General features: G+C 45.5%; 3 protein-coding genes across 3 annotated transcripts in view; 2 read left to right on the top strand and 1 right to left on the bottom strand.

Moving 5' to 3' along the window:
• The window catches only part of CEP63 (centrosomal protein 63), a 42,090-nt gene that overhangs the window by 23,674 nt on the left and 236 nt on the right, over positions 1 to 18,180 (bottom strand). Inside the window, exons 2-3 of the mRNA XM_075417692.1 lie at positions 3,626 to 3,782; positions 2,076 to 2,185 (exon numbers count right to left, since the gene is read on the bottom strand). The gene's annotated coding sequence lies outside the window, so the exon portion shown is untranslated. The remainder of the gene's footprint in view (positions 1 to 2,075; positions 2,186 to 3,625; positions 3,783 to 18,180) is intronic.
• Positions 20 to 3,090, top strand: ANAPC13 (anaphase promoting complex subunit 13). The gene is made up of 2 exons (XM_009940772.2): positions 20 to 118; positions 2,630 to 3,090. The coding sequence occupies exons 1-2, from the start codon at positions 20 to 22 to the stop codon at positions 2,753 to 2,755; spliced, it is 225 nt and encodes a 74-aa protein (XP_009939074.1). The 3' UTR covers positions 2,756 to 3,090.
• Positions 3,782 to 18,177, top strand: LIPH (lipase H). Its single transcript, XM_009940809.2, has 10 exons — positions 3,782 to 5,431; positions 9,440 to 9,807; positions 10,502 to 10,610; positions 10,721 to 10,822; positions 11,287 to 11,376; positions 12,446 to 12,613; positions 13,537 to 13,632; positions 14,610 to 14,721; positions 16,273 to 16,446; positions 18,024 to 18,177. Exons 1-10 carry the CDS (start codon positions 5,380 to 5,382, stop codon positions 18,106 to 18,108), a joined length of 1,356 nt encoding a protein of 451 aa, XP_009939111.2. The 5' UTR covers positions 3,782 to 5,379; the 3' UTR covers positions 18,109 to 18,177.

Raw genomic sequence — 18,180 nt, 5'->3', positions numbered from 1 at the left:
GTACTCGCCTGCTACCACGATGGACAGCGAGGTGCAAAGGGACGGCAGAATCCTGGACCTGATCGATGATGCGTGGAGGGAAGATAAACTGCCGTACGAGGATGTGGCTATCCCTCTGGTAGGTGATTGCTGCCTGTCAATCTGAGTTAAGACGGGTGTGTTTACCCCAGCCCCGTCTAAGAAACGACACAGCACTGCTTGTGGTGCAGCCAGTTGTCGCGGCGGGCTTCAGACAAAGCCGGCTTATTGCGCTACTTATTGCGCTACAAACCCGTGTTTACATAGTTCCTTGCCACGTGGATAGCTCTAACGTGATTGGCTGCATGCACTGTCCACGCGCTGGTCACGCGTACTTCTCAGTCTCTGATTCGTGCGCCGCTATCGATCACGCGCAGCGAACCCCTCCTCAGAATCTTGCTTTTTCTTGCTAATCGCGGTTAAGTCAGGCCTCATTGTTCCTCATTGTGACGTTGATGCCTGCTCCATTACCGGCTATCAAGGGTCAGGCCCAGTGTATCTGAGGGCTCGCCACGTGGCCAGGGTTCCCCAACAGCTAATTTGTACAGAAGGTTCTCGGCATGGATCAGAGTCATTCTTTCTCTGCCCTGTGTGCTGCTCACTCCTGCGTGCAGACAAGGACATGGATGTTTCTCTCCCCCTTCCCCTGACCAGTTGCCATGTCTCCTCGGAACAGGAGTGCCCTTCCCGTCGCACAGCTCTGGGTTTGGCATCAGGAAGAAGCAGAATTGGCCTTTCTCTGTGCTTCCCCTTCAAGCTACTAGTGTTTGAAGTGGTTTCCCAGCTGGTTTGTAGAGCAGAGAGGATCAGTCTCAGGCTGACAGTTGCAGTCTTGGCTACGCTTTATTTTCACTTCCTGAAATTCCATTAAAAGAGGCTAAAGATTTTTCAAATCTCTTCCTGATCAGTCTTTTCCACATACACCGTTGCTGTTGCCAGTTCAAGGACAGCAGTGAACAAACTGGTGTCTGCAGTGGGACTCTCGCTTGCAGCGCTGCATCCAACGCACAGCAGTCCTCTGTTCGTCCCGTGTACAGCGACAAGGCCAGAGGGGTGCAGCTGGGCAAAAGCTGCCTCTGATCCCACAAAGCTGAAGCTTCGGCTCTCCCACACCAACACCTTTCCTTAGCCCTTTTGAAACTACCACGGAAGTGAGATGCATCTGAGGATTCTCCCTTTCCTTGTTCCCTCTGGCACACAAGCTTTGCCCTGTCTCACACTGACAAAGCGGTCACGCTAAGATTGTGGGGACTGACAGGCTGCTTGTTTCTTTTAGCACAGAGACATTTCCAAATTGCCAGGGACATGGCTCAAGCTATAGCCCTTACACCGCTGTCTTTTCAGAGAGGGCATGGAGCAGCTACACACCTCCAAAATCCATATATACGGCGCACAAAGTTTCCCCGCCATGATTTGGGCTTGAGGGAATGATGTTGCAGAACTGTGCTTCTTAGATACGGGAGGCCAAACACCGCTTTGCTTGGGATAGGCAGGCCAAATGTTACAAACTAGTTCCTTGCTTACATTTGCCTTTACCCTCTGTCCAAGTCAAGAAACATTACTATTTCTTTCCTTACAGCCATCCCTTGAGCTACTTACAGTCACATACAGATGGCAGCCGCAGAGCAGGAAGCCTCATCAACCAACAATAGAAAGATAGGCCTGGCTGTGGATGTAGAGATCCCCAGGGATGGGACTGGCTCTCATCACACACAAAAAACAGTACAAATTCACAGGAGACTTACTCAGTGGCATTGTAAAGGAGCAAACAGAATGGCTGTAAAGTGGTATTTGAGCCTGTCCTGGGCATCTGATCCAGTGCTCACTTGAGAGATTCCTATGAACTCAAATGGGCTCAAATATGCAGTTTTCAAAACTGAAAAATTTTATTTCGCTCATGCTGGGATTTCCAGAGATCTAGAACTCAGAATTCTTGCCCAAATGGTATCTGGCAGAATAACAGGCACTCTGTATGACTGCACCACTATACCAACATAGACAACAAATAATACAAGGAAAGAAAATAAAATCTCAGTTAAACTGTATTTTCTCCTTACTGTGTTGTGAGCAGCTCTGTGTTGCACCTGGTAGGGGTTTCTGACTTCTGCTGTTGACATTGCACAGCCACGCTGGTGTTCAGCATGTAGGAAGAGGAAGGATTTCTCACCTGCCACAGAAAAGTAACGTGTTACTGTTGTCTTAATAACAGCTATAGTACGTGCAGTATCTGTATTCTTGGCAACAGCAAAAGAAACACATTGCAAACAAGCAATGGAATAATTGCATCGTACTCTTATTTACTTATTTTGCATTTGCCATATATTCTCCTTCTTCACTGCGTGTGCAGTCTGAGTGTATAGCAAGGCCCCAGGGTCCTGGAAAACCAATTTACCTTTCAGATTAAGCACTGTATTCATGTGAAAAGAATATTGTTCATAACTGGGCTTACTAATATTTTTAAGTGGATTAGTATGTATGATGTGTATTGTTCAGATGCACCCTCTGGTCTCGTTGTGGATTTTTGTATTTATTCATGTGAAGTCTTAGTAACCTTCTACTCCGAGGAAGTGTATTGTGTGTGGAATGCATTGTACCTCTGTTTTGTTCTCAGAATGAACTTCCTGAACCAGAACAAGACAACGGTGGCACAACCGAATCTGTGAAAGAGCAAGAAATGAAGTGGACAGATTTGGCTCTCCAGTATCTCCATGAAAATGTTCCACCCACGGGAAACTAGTGAATCAGTGAGAGCTCATGCAGTAGATGCATGAATGCAATATAAAAAAAACATTCAGCTGACCGTCGCTGTCATAAACTAAGGAGGAAACAATGTTTCTGAAGAAGGCTCGGATTCAAAGAATGGTTCTACTCACAATGACCAAAGACAGTTTAAAATGCTTCTATAATGAGTATGAAATAACAGTAGCTATTTGACACCTCAGAGCTAATATAAGAATGTTTCTGTCATGTAAAATTATTCATATCTTCTGTTAAATTGTTCTTAAGGTGGTGCAAATTCTGATCTTAAATGTTTTCTGCATATGATAAAAGAAGTAGTTTTTACTGTCTCGAGTTGTTACTGATTTCAAAGCTCACGATGGGATCATTTCTGACTCTGAAGGCTTATGTCCCAAAAAGTATTCCTGTGTATTCTGTGGTTAGAGTTCAGCGTACAAAAACCAAATAGCCGTTAAGTCAGTTGTTACCATCTTTACCGAAAGTGTAGCTGAGGAAGGTTGTGTGGGGCAGGCATGAAAGACTGGTCAGTAGGATTCAAGTAATCTGTAAACACAAGTGGGTATTTGAACTCATCTCAGGATTTGATGGTGGCAGTGGAGAGCATTTCCAGTGCTGACATTCTGGGTATGTTTGCCAATACGCATACTGTAAACAGACAGTCTAGTTTTTGCTAAAAAGGTGGTTACTCAAAGTCATTGTCTTTTGAGGGATGATTGAGAGTTACAAGGAGGAGCCTGCCAGTCCCAGAGTACTGCCTGTTGATCTGACAGCCACTCAGATGAGCTGTCTCAGGTGGGAAACGGAAATCTGAGGAAAGTGGTGGGGAAAAGAAACGAGCGGGGCTTAGCTTCAGGCAATAAATTGTTACCTCTTTTTTGTGCTGAGAAGAAAGGCAAGGCCCTCTTGATTTCTTTATCTCATTTTAACTCTGATTCTCAAATGTCTTTTGCAATAGGTAGAAGCCTTCTGTTCATCTTGCATGTTACACTGTTGGACCGATGCCTTCACACCATTGGCAGAACTTGCTAAGGAGAAAATATTTTGACAGAGTTTAGGATTACTGGTAGAGGTGAGAAAGGAACTGGAAGGAAAACAATGTTTCAAATTATTTTCTTTTGCCAGTGCATCAGAAAAAGCACTTTCCTGGAGCTTGCAGCTTCCAGACTCCACAGAAGTTTTTTGGTGTCTTTTCTCAATGTTTATCCTCTTCAAAATAACAAAACCCAACTTTTGCCTGTGTGATTACCAAATGGAATCACAGCACAGCACATGTCCTGTGAGACTCCGGTTGCTGAGCTGCATGAGGATGAAGAGCTCAAGGTGCTTGTCAAAAAATCACGTGTGTTGCTGGGTGTGCTCCTCTGCTCTGAGGTGTAAGCCGTGCCTGCACCAGACAAGCAGCATGTGCTTGTCTGAACAAGAAGGAGCTGCAGCCAGCCAGCAGGCAGAGTTAAGGATTAACCCAAGAATTAGCAAAGTCAAAAAGCTTAGTACGTATAGCATGGACCAAAGAAACAGCTCTGCAGCTGGGAACTGTAATAGTTCAGCACCTCATTGGAGCATCACCAAGGGGGAAAAAAAACAGCCTGTGCTTAACAAGGTGTTTCTGATCCTCCCCATGTTCCCTTTCCCTGGCTTAGGTTAGAAGAATTTGGAAAGAAAACATTAGGCAAAGGTACCACACAGCTTCTGTGCAGCAGCCACCCCTGTTCTTTCTTCCTGTCCCCTCTCTCACCACTTTACAAACTCCCCACCACGCTCATCTTTCCAATTTTGCCACTAGATCTTCCAGCTCCATTTTCAGACTTCCCTTCCTGCCCCTAACAGTTGTCTTTGCATCTGCCATCTTCTTTCTCCTGTCCAGCAGGGAAGAAAAGAGCCATTCTTAACTTGAATTGGAGCTGGATTCATGAGGTTCCAGCAGGTCTGCAGGAAAATGTGGTGGGGATGCCAGATGCATGTGTCACCCAAGCCAGCAGTTGCTTGGCAGCCCAGCGGAGACCCAAATCGACTCAAACTGGTACCTTCCCTTTGTCATGACATCGTGCGGTGCACCTGCCTCCTGCCCGAGGTGACAGGATCTCGTAGGTTAGAAGGGATGCTGGGCCGCAGTGCTTGGGAAAGCCAGAGGGACATGGGAGAGTAGGGATCCTCACGAACGCTACCAGCATAGGGCCTGGTGAAACCAAGCGCTGGCCCTGCCCAGATGCTTATCAGCCTTGCAGTGACACCTACGTTCTTTGCTGCTTTCTGACATTCTTTCCAAAAGACAAATAGACATGCAGTGATTTCCTTAGTTTCAACACATGTAGTCAAATTGCTGCTTACAGCGTGATACCAAACCGTTTGTGTCTTTGATTAGTCATTCCCCAAGGCAAACTATATTTAAAATAAGGAAACCTGGTAGAAAAGAAGGTGCCCCACCTTTTTTAAGAAGAAGCTTTAGTTGTATAACTAAAGACTTGTCTTAATTTCTTGGCTGGTAACTTCCTCCTTTCACCACACCTACTGTTACTGGCAGAAAAAGAGAGCGAACTGTTGTCAGAGACAGCAGACACACGCCAAAGAAATTGTGGGATCCTTAAAATCTTTTACCTGTAGAAGTTCCATGTGGAAGCCCATATGCTGAGGCTGTGTGTCGTGTTCATCTGCTTTTTGTATGGAGTGAAAACAGGTAAGAAATCAACCATGTGTTTTTAATGTTTTTGTCAAATGTAACATGCTTTCTGTGGTTTGCAGAAACATGAATATATCTATTCTCTGCATTATAGTTACTGCGCAGGGGTTTTCACTAGCATTATTTATTTTGGCAAAGCAAATTATACTGCTTACATGAATGTAGTCAGCTTTAAGAGTTTCCAATGTAAAACCAGAAGTCATTTTTATTATCTTTTCCTCACTTTGCAAACATTTCTCTTATATAAGTACTATCCATCGACACTGAAAATGTCATTTGAAGTCTTCGGAGAAGAATGATTTCTTTTCAGCAGTGTCTTATATGACAGACGCGAAGGATGAATTACCATTTATGAACAATAAACTTCATTTGATATCCTCACAGCCCTATCAAGAATCAACCTGTGTAACAATAAACAAATGTACTACCTTGTGTTAGCATACACATGGGAGCAAGTCAAGTTATAGCTCTCTGCTTTGTAAGGAAAACAAACAGGGTTGAAAAAAACCCACAACATATTCTGATAAATACTAACTCGTATTTCATCAGGTTCTCTGGAGTAATCTTGGGGTCATGTTTTGCTTAGTTTATTAAATATGCTGTAGGAAATGTAGTAATAATAAATGGAAAAAGAGAACTGTGTGAAAAGGCACCAAGAAAACCCAGTGAGATACCGAAGACCATTTTAAGAGGCAGAGGGCACACTCTCTCTGAGGAGAAGTGATGGAAATCTTCAATAATGCTACTGAGATTTGCTGTGTGGAAGCGAAGCGTGCTTAAAGCTGAAGACTTCCTTATTGATGCATAAGACCAGTCTGTTGAAACATACTGCAAAAGGCCCAGGCATGGTGACAGTGATCTGAGCATCAGAGAAACTGCCAACAGATACAGAAGGAGCAACATGCTCATCTGAGGTTCACGCAAGGTGCTGACCGGGCGAGCAGCCCCCTTCGCAGGCTCACTGTGGCAATGCAGTCTCCCGAGAACCACAGCTAGGACAACTACAAGTCTGACCAAGTGACCACTGACATGAAAAGCTGTTGGAACTCCATTTTGTAAGAGGACAGATGGGTGGGGTTAAAAAACTCGGCTGCTATTCTATTCATGCAGACAGCCTCGAGATCACACTATGCAAACCCTGCCCATCTATAGGATGAACATCCAGGACAGAAAACACCATCTCCAAGAAAGCAATGAGGGAGACCAGGGGAATGCAGGCCTTAAGTAGTACTGACTGCAGTAAACACCACTGCACCTGCCTGGGACCATTCTCATGACCGTGACACTCCCACCTGGGAGTATATAACTTCAGAATATATATATACACACACATATGTAACTTCAGAACCAAGTTATTCTGAAGGTGCCCCTCCTGCTGCAACAGCTGATCTCAAGCTCGAGACAAAAGATGTCCAGCTCCCACACAGGAACAGAGGGTTTTACAGATTGGTATGGCCCCTGCTACAGGTGCTGAGATGTCAGAGCACCTTGCCCAGGAAACTGCTGCTTGCCATCCTATTTTACATATCAGAAAACCTAGCAGAGGGAGAAAAGTCAATTGCCTGAGGCTGTTGAGCAAGCCAATGGCCAAGATGAGGCTGAGAGCAAGTTAATAGGACAGTGGGTTAACTGCCACATTTACTCACCTTTCCTGGAGGGAAGTGGTCTGTTGGACAGGGGTTAAGTACAGTGCCAGGGTTTGAGTTTCCACCTGACTTATTAGCTTCCAGAGTTAATCTCAATAAGCCTCTTGCTCCACCACATAAATCATGTTGGAGCTTCAAAGACACTTCCAGCCATTTGGGGAGGATTCACTGCGCTTATCAGAATGAAGAGCAAAGCCAGGATAACTGGCTGTCCTCATGTGTCAGCCAGCCTTTGTGACACATGGTGGATGAGTCTGGGATATGCACCAGCCCACCAGAAGAGAAGCTGTCAGGTTTTCCCCCGCTATTAGCACTGATCTGATTTTGTCAATCAAAACAGAACAAATCTAACAGACTTGGTGCAGATATAACAAGGCTTTTTAAACAGTTCCTGTGTGAGCAAACGCCAATCAGCTCTTCAAAAGCTCTTCTTTACCAGAAGGTTTGGGCTGTTCTGGTGACAAACAGTGCTCTGCTGGGCAAGTCTCAGCACAATGCAGGAGATATCGAAAGAAATTAAGCAATCGGTGCGATCTTGCACCATATAGAAGTAATCCTTGCCTAGCATTTCTGCCTGTATTATTACAGCTTCAGTGGTGGTAAAGATGATGAGCAATACTATATAGTACTACTATACAATATCTTAAACAATTTCTAGTTATTAGTAAAAAAGAAATATAATTGTATTTTTCTGTGTTGCAGTAGCACCTAGAGGACAGTCATTGAGTATCACTGAGTATGCTGGTGCATATCAGCAAAAAATGCTAACTTTTCTCTGCTAGTCACATTGAGACCTCCACAAGAGCAGTGTCATAGGAGAACTCTTGCTGCTGTTTCTCCGGAGCATCGTGGCACTGTAAGAACAGGGTGAGAGCAAGCTGGTCAGGAGACAGCCAACCCAGGTCACCTTTACTCTTGCAAGCAGGGCCCAGAGTCACACTGTCCCTGGGAGCCCTGACTGAAGCATTACAGAGGCAGAACACCCTCAATTCAAAGGCCACTGATTTCAGCGGATGTTCACTGGCCTGGCTGAGGCTTCATTTTCCACTGTTCCTGTCCTGCTATTCCTATTTTACCATAGGCTTGATACAGAAAGGACTCCATGGATTTCAAATGCTAAAATTTATTTCTGAATTTATGGTAGCAATTTAAAATATCCAGTTGGACTTAAGTGCAACATCCTTTTAGCCTATCAACTTTTATTTCTGGAGCTCCTGGGGCTTCTACAAAGTAATTAGCAGAACTATGGCAACTAAGCAGATTATTTTGCTGGGCACATAGCATTTGCATCACTCTTATGCTCCTGATTTCCACAGGAGGAGAAAAGAGAAAGTTGCTCGTAGAAACTGAGAGAGTTTCATCATTCAGAAATTAAAATGCACAGAGTACTGGAGATTTGCTAGAGCACAATTAGCTTACAGCTGCAGGTTTTCTAAACCCTTCTACCTCCTGCACTGGCCTTTATGCAACAAAGATCAGGAAGGTTTCTTTAGCAACTGCAGCCCGAACAATTACTGCAGCCCAGGACATATGTGTGAGAGAGACACTCTCTCCCACAAGGTTCTTCAATAAGATTAAGGGGATGTGGGGAAAAGGATTGTGAGCCAGAAAGAGCCTACAAAACCTGGGAGGGCCTTCATAAGCAGTGTCTGTCTGGAGACAGTTATTCCATTCCCTTTCAGTGCCCTGTCAGAGATTATATTGGACTCTGAAGGCTCAGCTGGTGTTCTGCTGGAAAAGCAAGGAACAAAGACAGGCTTTCAAATGGCAGAGACCGTCCCATAAAGCAGCACTTACATAAAATTCAGCTACTCTTCAGCTGTGTATAAAGCAATACCAGTAACATATCTCATGCAGTCAAAGGGTGTCCCATTTTGAGTCTGAAGTAGCAGGCTGCATCTACAAATACAAATGAAGCCGTGAGCTGCCCCTTGCAACAGCAAGATCCTCTGCAGCTTGTCAGCTCCAGACTGGGGTTAGAAACAAACCACCAGGATATTTCTTTACCCTAGAACCTGTCCCAGCCACCCCAGTCGCTAATCTCCAACACCTTCCTCCCACTAGTGGGAATTTTGGAGACAGTCCGTGCCATCTCCCAGCTTCTAGTGGAAGCAGGACTGTGCTGTTTCAGGGAATTCTGCTCCAAGAAGGTACGCTTGCTGTCTTTGTTCCAATATAGCACAAAACCCTAAGTTTCAAGGAAACTCCAGTCATGAACATGATGGAGAGCAAAGGAGCAGCCCCAGCTCAGACACCTCACAAGATACGTTCCTGTGCCTCTGCAGGGCTGGCAGGTAGAAAAGGTCAGAGCAAACGCATTGCTGCTAATCTCAGGACTGCCACACTGTGCTCTTTTCAGATCCTGGGGAGACATGCCCTGCATTCACAGCTCTCAGCATTGGCAGCGCTCTGACAGGGACAGACCTGAAAGTGAAGCTGCTGCTCTACACCAGACAGAACCCAAGCTGTGCTGAAGAGCTCAATTCAGCAGCCTCCAAGTATCTAGATGTAACCAAGAAAACCACCTTCATCATCCATGGATACCGACTCACAGGCTCTACCCCGATCTGGATCCCTGACTTGGTAGACCTCCTGCTTTCTGCAGAAGACATGAACATCATCCTTGTGGACTGGAACCGGGGGGCAACAACTCTCATCTACAGTAATGCTTCCAGAAACTGCAAAAAAGTTGCTGAAATTCTGAAGAAACTTATTGACGAAATGTTGGTAAGTTGAACATTCACAGTACGATAGAGTCATTAACACGCAGTATGTAAAGGGCATAAAGGAAGTGTTTAAAAACAGCAGCATGTCTGGGAAAAGAAACTCCTAAAAAGGAACACATTAATTTTTGGAAGTGCAGCTATACTGCAGTGCCAAATTCTACCCTTGAACTTGGTATGATGGTATTTTGTTGCTATATGCAGTTTATGCTCTAAGCCTCTACATTTCTGGATACAAAACTCTACAGATATGTTTTCCCATACATAGAAACTCTATTTGCACTTTCTGGATGTCCAGAAGTCAGCTTATGGGGATCGGCTACTGTTTGCAGCTCCTCTACACTGTTGCACAGGCACAGTCAGTGATGACACTGGATCATCAGGATCATTGTGTCTGCTAACGCCCTGCAGGAACCACGTTTGGACAACCGGAGTAGTACTCATGAATACTCGTTCCTGTCCACACCTGTAGTCACTGGCCCAGGAAAATACAACCATTGCCCGACTGTTCTCATCGCAGCTCTCGCAGACACAGGCCTCAGACATGAGTGCTGGCTGTACTGTGGGACTATCAAAGTGCAATACACCAAGGGGAAATGTAGGAAAGGTGGGGAGATGCATTTACATTCCTCCTCCTGATATTTTTTACGCCTTTCACGTGCCTAAAATCTGTGACCATGAGTACTTTTAAATCTCAGGTTGATGGAGCATCACTTGACTCCTTGCACATGATAGGAGTGAGCCTGGGAGCACATATCTCTGGCTTTGTAGGACAGATGTTTGATGGCACACTTGGAAGAATCACAGGTAAGCCCTTCCTCCTGCCAGTCCTTTTCCTTCGAGGACAGCTGCCCACTGAGAGTGGAGCGAGCTGCACAGTACTGAAGCGATGCCACGCGCATGGCTTTGCCTTGCAGGCCTTGACCCAGCAGGCCCCTTGTACAGAGGAAAGCCACCTAGTGAGAGGCTGGACCCCACAGACGCACAGTTTGTTGATGTCATTCATTCGGACACCGACGGTATGTGACATTTCTCCTCTTTACCACTACAGAGAAACCTACAGACCGACAGGGAGCATGGGAAAGCGGGGGCTCTGGTAGGCAGCAGTGCTGGGGGACCCTCGCTCCTTTGGCTCTCCTCTTTTCCCAGCCCTTCCAAGAACGTGGACTTCAGCAGCACAGCAAAACCCAGTGTTTCGCGTCCCTTTTCCTCTCCTGTGCACAGTGACAAAAAAAGTCAAAATTTTAAACTATCACACGCACAGACTTATTTTAGGTATTTGATACCATTGCTAAAATGGCACAGCTGGGTCACAGCCGTTTGGCTTGCTGCCTAAATAGATGAATGACATTCATATTCCTGCACAGACAGGCATCCTAGAGCTAAATAACTACTGTTTTTTCCAGTTAGTTTCTTATGTTGCCTTCTGCATTTTATGATTTAATACTCCCTCCCCTCACCCCTGATATTTTCTTTTTGTCAGGACTAGGTTACGCAGAAGCACTAGGCCACATAGACTTCTACCCCAACGGCGGGACCGACCAGCCTGGCTGCCCACTGACAATATTTTCTGGTAATTAATTCCGCCTTGAACTGCACAAACACTGACAAAATGTTTCAATCAGAAAAGAGGAGAAGGCCAGAGAAACATCATCACTGCTTAGAAAATACATGAAAAGCATATTATGGGAAAGCCATGACAGCAATCTCTTCCCAGCACTTATGTGGCACGCTGACGTAACAGGAGTTCAGCTCATGTGCACCAGGCAGACACACGAGGCGGGGTGATCCTTCTGCTCTCTGTCGCAAAAGCAAATAGGATTAATTTTCCTTCCAAAAAGTCATCAGGCAGATTTGTGCCTTCATTTTGTGACTACATTCAGAACATTTGTGGGATTTTTTTTTTTTTAATTACTTAGAACACACACAACCCCAAGGACTAGCAACAGCAAGAACCTGTTCAGAAAACAGGTTCAAGATGAATGTGGGTTAGGCTGTTACACCGAATCCAATGCGCCTTTCTTGGCAGTGATGAACAGGTAGAGCCATAGTCTTGAATGCAAAAAAGTTTTTTCCTTTCTTGCCTGGCAGCAGAACAGGTTTTGTGAAACCTGGGTGAAGAAGATAGGAAAGGCAGTAACGTGAACTCAACCCTTATCAGACCCAAGAGAATCTACAAAGGAAACCAGCCTGAAACAAGAATGCATAGGAAATGCAATGTGCTCATGCAACAACTCATTTTATTAGTCATATCTTTCTACAGAGATTTTTACACCAAAATGAAAGGCCATGTGCAAAATATCCATGTCAGGCCTGAGCTCAGAAAGAAGAGAACAGCTGAGAAGGCACAGGATCCATAGCTGGATCCTCTGGAGCTGCAGTAACAATACAAACAAATATGGTTTTAAAACCAAAAAAGACATGAAGAAAAGTAAAGCAGACATAGGCAGAGTGGAGTGCACTCAAAGGGAGAGGCTAGTGCCCACTTACTGCCGCAGCTCAGTGCTCCCCAGTTCAATCTGTTGTGTTCAGACTGGTCAGTGCCTGTCCAATGGTGTGTGCTTTTTTGCTAGGGCATTAATACTGTTTTCCTGCAGCATGAGGATTGCTAACAAAATATTTCTTCCCTGTGTATGATTAAGGATTGCAGTATTTTAAATGTGACCACCAGAGGTCTGTTTTCCTGTTCATGTCATCCCTGAAACAGAGCTGCAATATCACTGCATACCCGTGTGACTCCTACAGAAATTACCGGAATGGCAAATGTACCAGCTGCGAAACTTTCTGGCCTATGCCATGCCCCATCCTAGGTAAGGATCCAGGGAATGTAAACACATCCTGAATACACGTGTCTGACAGAGCTGCCCATCATTACTCTAACTTTGTGTGTGACAAATGTTTTGCTAAAGGACTAGCATAACACAGTGCTTTGCAAAAGCATGTAAGTTATTTCCACCGAGGTTTTCAAGACGGTCTCTCCTTGACTTCTACAGAGGTACCAGCCTCTGCTGCAGGCAAAAGAAGCCTGAGAAATTTACCCTGCTCTTTGTAAGGTCACATCGTGTTATGATCTAAAACAGAAATCTACATGTAAAGGATCCAGAACTAGGAAAGCCAAAACAAGACTTGGAATCTTTACACTAAAGTCACACAAACAATGAATTAAAGTCCATTAGCTGTGGAGTTTGAAGGATAGGGGCATGTTCTTGCTAAAACAGAATCTTTTCTAAGAAATTTCAGCACCACAAACCCCTCTTGACTCTGAAAGGAATAGCAGAAGGGTGAACAAAGGGCATTCTGCTTTTTTGTAACTGACCCACAGAGATGTCCCAGCCTGGATGTGACAGCCCAGCTTCAGGCTGCCATTTCTGAAATTTTGATGCTTTGACACTTCCAGAAAGGAACTTGAAAAGCTGAGGCGATGATTTTCATTCTGCACTGCAAAATGAAACCCTTGTTGACCATGGATACCAGACATGGAAAAAGATCAATCTTATAATAAGTGCTGAACAGTAATCAGGCATATTTAGACACTCATTTGGCTTTAGTCACACAAGTAAAATTAAGCCATTGTATAAGTCTACAGAGTACAGAAGCAAGTGTCACAGTAACATCTTGCAGCTGGAAAGAAATACATTATTTCTTAAATAGTTGCTTTGTTATTTTCAACAATTTAGTTGCTTATATACCTGTGCAGTAACCCTCTGTTTCATTTTCAAACTGTCATCTATAGGTTATTATGCCCATAAGTGGAAAACCTATTTAACACAACAGAGCCATCCAGTGACAAGTATGTTTTTTGATACAGCGGACAAAGAGCCATTTTGTAGTAAGTGACTACGATTTCTGAGATGATTTTTCTTTGTGTGTTGCCTCCTCCAGCAACAGCCGCGCAGAGATCGTTAGTTGCTATTGGCATCACAGACAACATTTTAGAAACAAAGCCAGTGGCTGCTGGACAGAATGGTGTCCGTCTGCGGTCTTGCCATTACATTCCCTACCTGCAGACCTGCCTGGTGCTGTGAAAGCCAGCTACTCACTAGAGGTGTGCAAGAACAGGCTCATCTTGCTTACAGCGCTAGGAAAGATGTTGAAAACATGCAAATGAAACACAAAAGGGTAGCTCCCTAAACTGTGTTTCAAAACAACACCCTGCTCTTTTGTGCAAGTAAGAGGTGCGTGGGAATGAGGAGGGTCAAAGACGTGCTCTGAGCTGAACAGCTTGAAAAGCTAACCCGGACAAAAGTGAAAAGACAGGGAATGGGCTCAGGCAAGGGGGAATTGGTGAATAAAGGTTTCACCCCCATGATAACCAACATACCAAGCCACGGGCAGGGATTATGGCCTGAGCTCCAGTGCTGGTCAGCAAGTGAAGTCAGTGAGTTACAGATCAGAGTCAAGAGCAGATGATTCTGCTCTGTGACAGAGAAGATAAATGAAAGATGCTGAGAACAGACATGAAAGGGACCAGAGGCAGACAGGAGAAAGAAAAGGCAACCTGAACATAAACGGGGAAGGTAGAGAATGAAAGGCAGCATGCTGAAAGCCGTACAGAGAGGCCATGCTGCATGCCACTTGTGAGCCCTGGCTGTAGTGCTTTCCCAGACATCTCTTAATATTTCTGCTAGAAATCTCTGCAAAGGAAGGAGAAAGCGATTGTAGAGGTAAATGGAACGGGTTGTGTCAGACGAGCAAACAGGAGAAAGACATACTCCCCCTGCAGCTCAGTTCGCAGACAGGCACACAGCCGGGCTGGAAAGCAGAGCGTGCAGAGTCTAACCACCCTCCCTCTCTCTCTCACCTCAGTTTATCACTACTTTGTGGATATTATCACGTGGAGCAAAGACACCAGAAGAGGCACCTTCAGCATTGTGCTAGCTGATGAAACTGGGAAAAAGGCAGAATCTAAAGTTAATCCGTAAGTCTTACCGATCTGACGATCTGTAAATGTTAGCAAATCACTTCGTACAACAGCGTCTGGGAAGAGGCAAGATACCATCCTCTAATTTCTCTGCTGATACTTGATAGTGTACACGCCTTAGGGCTTGCCTGACCCTATGTGATTTTCCCAGACTGCCCCAGAGCACACCAGCTAACAGCCCAGCCCTTTGGTTTGGACCCTTCTTGGTCATCTTAGGAGTGACGTGGACTGTCTCAGCCAGTGGCACGGCTGTCTTAGGCTTCCACTAAAGCAGGAGGAAAAATACATCTGCCCCTCTTTCCTTTCCCTTCCAGGGAGTGTTCCATTCCAGCTCCAGGTGCCCAAGACAGCTGGGATGAACCTGGGCCTGAATATGTAACATCCAAATCAATTCATTCCACTTGGACAGGCAAATTAATGACTGGTGTTTATGTGGACATGCAAATTCCTGATTGATCTAAACACACTTCAGCCAAACAAGTCCTGCTCAACCAGTCTTCCCAAGTGTCTCTAACTGCGCATTCTCTCAGCCGTATCTGCTTCCACTGAAGCAATCTGCATAGCCCCATGGGGCTGCACAACAGGACCACCCTGCTCCGCGGAGCATGTGACAGCCCACCGGGCAGCAGGCTTACACACCACATCGTAAACACCTTCGACAGGTGAAAACTTGTCCTATTTGTCAGGCCTCCTAAAACTTCTATGCAAGGCCAGCCACTTGGAGTGTTGCAACTGGGATACACTTCCAGTTACGTCCGTACGCTTCACCTTCGTAAGAGAAACCTGAAGCCGTGGCCATGCAACCAGCTATATAAAGAACATGTTGTGTGGCCACAGCGTTCTTGCGAGCAGCTTTGCTGCTTTTACACCAAGACCAGTGCAGTTTGCATGCGTATCTCAAAGTGGAAATGGCCATTCTGTCGAAAAGGACCAAGGTCAAACCCCAGCCCTGCGAAGCTTCACGTCTTTAAGCCTGTGCTATTATCCTGTCCTGAGAAGCTGTATGACTCTCTGTTAATTCCAGTCAACTCTTCATTGTTTCACAGACACTTCTGCTGCATTTGCCAGAAGAGAAGTACCAGAAATTTAGTTAGGGGCATTAATACCCCCAAGGTACAGTCTTCCATTTGTAGAGCTACTTCAGCCACACAGTGCTGTTACAAACAGATTTCTGCACACAGCAACCTATTCTGCAAACTCCACGGATGACTCAGTGCTCACGTCTGCACAGACAGCCACGTACGAACATCATTTGGGTCCAGTGCACTCGGGTTCAAAGCAGAACCAGAGTGAGGATTCTGATCTGGGACCAGAGCAAACAGCATCAGCCCTCTGTGTCCCCACTCTCACCCCAAATGCCTGAGTGCAAAAGTGGCCGAGCAGGTTCACGCTTGGAGACCTGAATCCATACCCATCTCCTGTAAATCAAAAACTAATCCCACGTTCAGCCCTGCTCCCTCAGTGCTGTTTCTAATATTATACTGAATATATTAAAAATGGTGCTATTCCCTTGGTGACTCTGTGATACCTTGTCTTCTTCATCTTTAGAGAAGCTGCAACCTTTCAGCGGTACAACCAAATCACTTTGCTAATTGGATTCGACCAGGATTTTGAAAACATAGAAAAAGTTTCCTTGACATTTTCCACAGGATCTGTCATTGGCCCAAAATTCAAACTCAGGATTCTCCAAATGAGGTTCCGGTCACTTACAAAGCCAGAAAGGTAAGCAGAGGTTTACAAACCATTTCTGTTGTTGAAAACTGGACGGAAGTAAATGAATCTCCCAGATTCCTGCCCTGGCTGAGTTTATCCAGAAGAATTACATCTATTTCACATTTAATAATTCTTATACACATATCTCGGGAATAAATTCTGCCTGCATGCACGCAAATCCCATAGCTGAATACCTACTTCAACACAGATGTTGTCTTATTGTACTGAAAAGATGTAATGGTCTGACTCTGACGTGGTCTGACATTTTAACTGTTGGTCAGGAAAATGACTTTTGAGTAGCTCCAGATAAGCTGTCCAGGCCTGAAGGCAAATGCAGCTCTCAGGGAAATACAGACGTCCAGCCCCAAACAGACATTTTATATCCCAGTTCACTTCTACGTCCAGTCAAACAGGGAGATTAATTTGCTCCTGGAACTCCAGTAACTGGGAGCTGCTGGCCACTATGCCCCAAAGCGCTGACTACTGTCCAGAACATCATGAGGTACCTACCAGGTCATTTGCTGATGAGATTTCTACAACTGCTTCAGTCACCTTGTTAACCTCCGTCTGCTCTGCGGTCCTACCCTTAAGCTTCCCTGATTTCTAGGGCACCTTTGCAGGTCAGGATCTCTGCCTGAGCTCAGCGAGTACAGAATCTCTTAGGCTGACTTTGTGTGCAAGGACAGTATGTAGAATTCATGCTTTAAATTTGGGTTAAAATAAGGATTGCTTATCACAGAGTGAGCAGGGTGAAGCAAAAAAAGGACAGAGCTGCTGAGCATGTTTCTCTGCAGTTCGTGAAAGTCTGCAACCCTTACCTTAGCCTTGGAATAACAAGATTGTGTTTGTCTAATTTAAAGAAAAGTGCCTCTGCAGCTCCCCCTCGCTGACACTCCCTTTCTCCCATCCTACATCTACACAGCCACTTCGAGCCCCAGATCCACTTGCGGTCTTTTAAAAAGTAGATGCCAATGCCCAAACATTTCATCAGAGCCCGTCCACTCTCCCCTGGGAGGGGCTGCCACAGGCCACGAGTACAGTTTCGTGACTATTTTAACACTATTAAGTCATCAGTCACTGCCACGGGGAGGGATGTCCTGCCGTCTCTCCATCCCTGTGCCAGGGCTGATGCTCAGCTCATGTGGGCCCCAGGTGAAGGCTTAAACATTTCCCCTGCTTTTCGACTGGGCTAGCTCTCAGCCAGGTCGATGCCTGGTCCCAGCTCAGCCCTAAAGCTGGCACCAGGGAATCGGCAGGAACACGCAGGCGAGATGGAGGGACCAGCCCAGTTGGCTTAAAGGGAACCATGAGCTCTGTAGCCAATACCTCAGTTTGCTTGCTGGGTTTTGTGTTCTTTTTTTCCGCAAGGCAAAGCAAAAGGTAACGTAGAACAGAATGAAAATATGCTCAAGCTATCCCTGAACTCAGCAAGGCCTGAAGTCCAGCAAACGCGAGGTGGACTTCAGTTGTCTTGAGAACGTGACTTATTTTACGTAGGCCTCCAGCACGCTGGGAGACCTGACTGGGGGGACACACAAGAAATGCCGATTTTTCACTTTCGTCTCGTGTTGGCTATTTTCACGCAGACCACAGCTGTGCAGATACGACCTCATCCTGACGGAGAACATCAAAAAAACCTTCAAGCCCATCCCGTGTTGGAGCAGGAGCTGAGACCCGACCGCGTTACTCCTGAAGCCTGCGTCCCTGCGCGGCAAGGCACTCCCACAGCCGTGTGGGAAACTC

The sequence above is a fragment of the Opisthocomus hoazin genome, chromosome 4, assembly GCF_030867145.1.
Source record: "Opisthocomus hoazin isolate bOpiHoa1 chromosome 4, bOpiHoa1.hap1, whole genome shotgun sequence".
In the NCBI taxonomy this organism is placed as follows: Eukaryota; Metazoa; Chordata; class Aves; order Opisthocomiformes; family Opisthocomidae; genus Opisthocomus; species Opisthocomus hoazin.
This window is presented reverse-complemented; position numbering and strand designations above follow the sequence as displayed.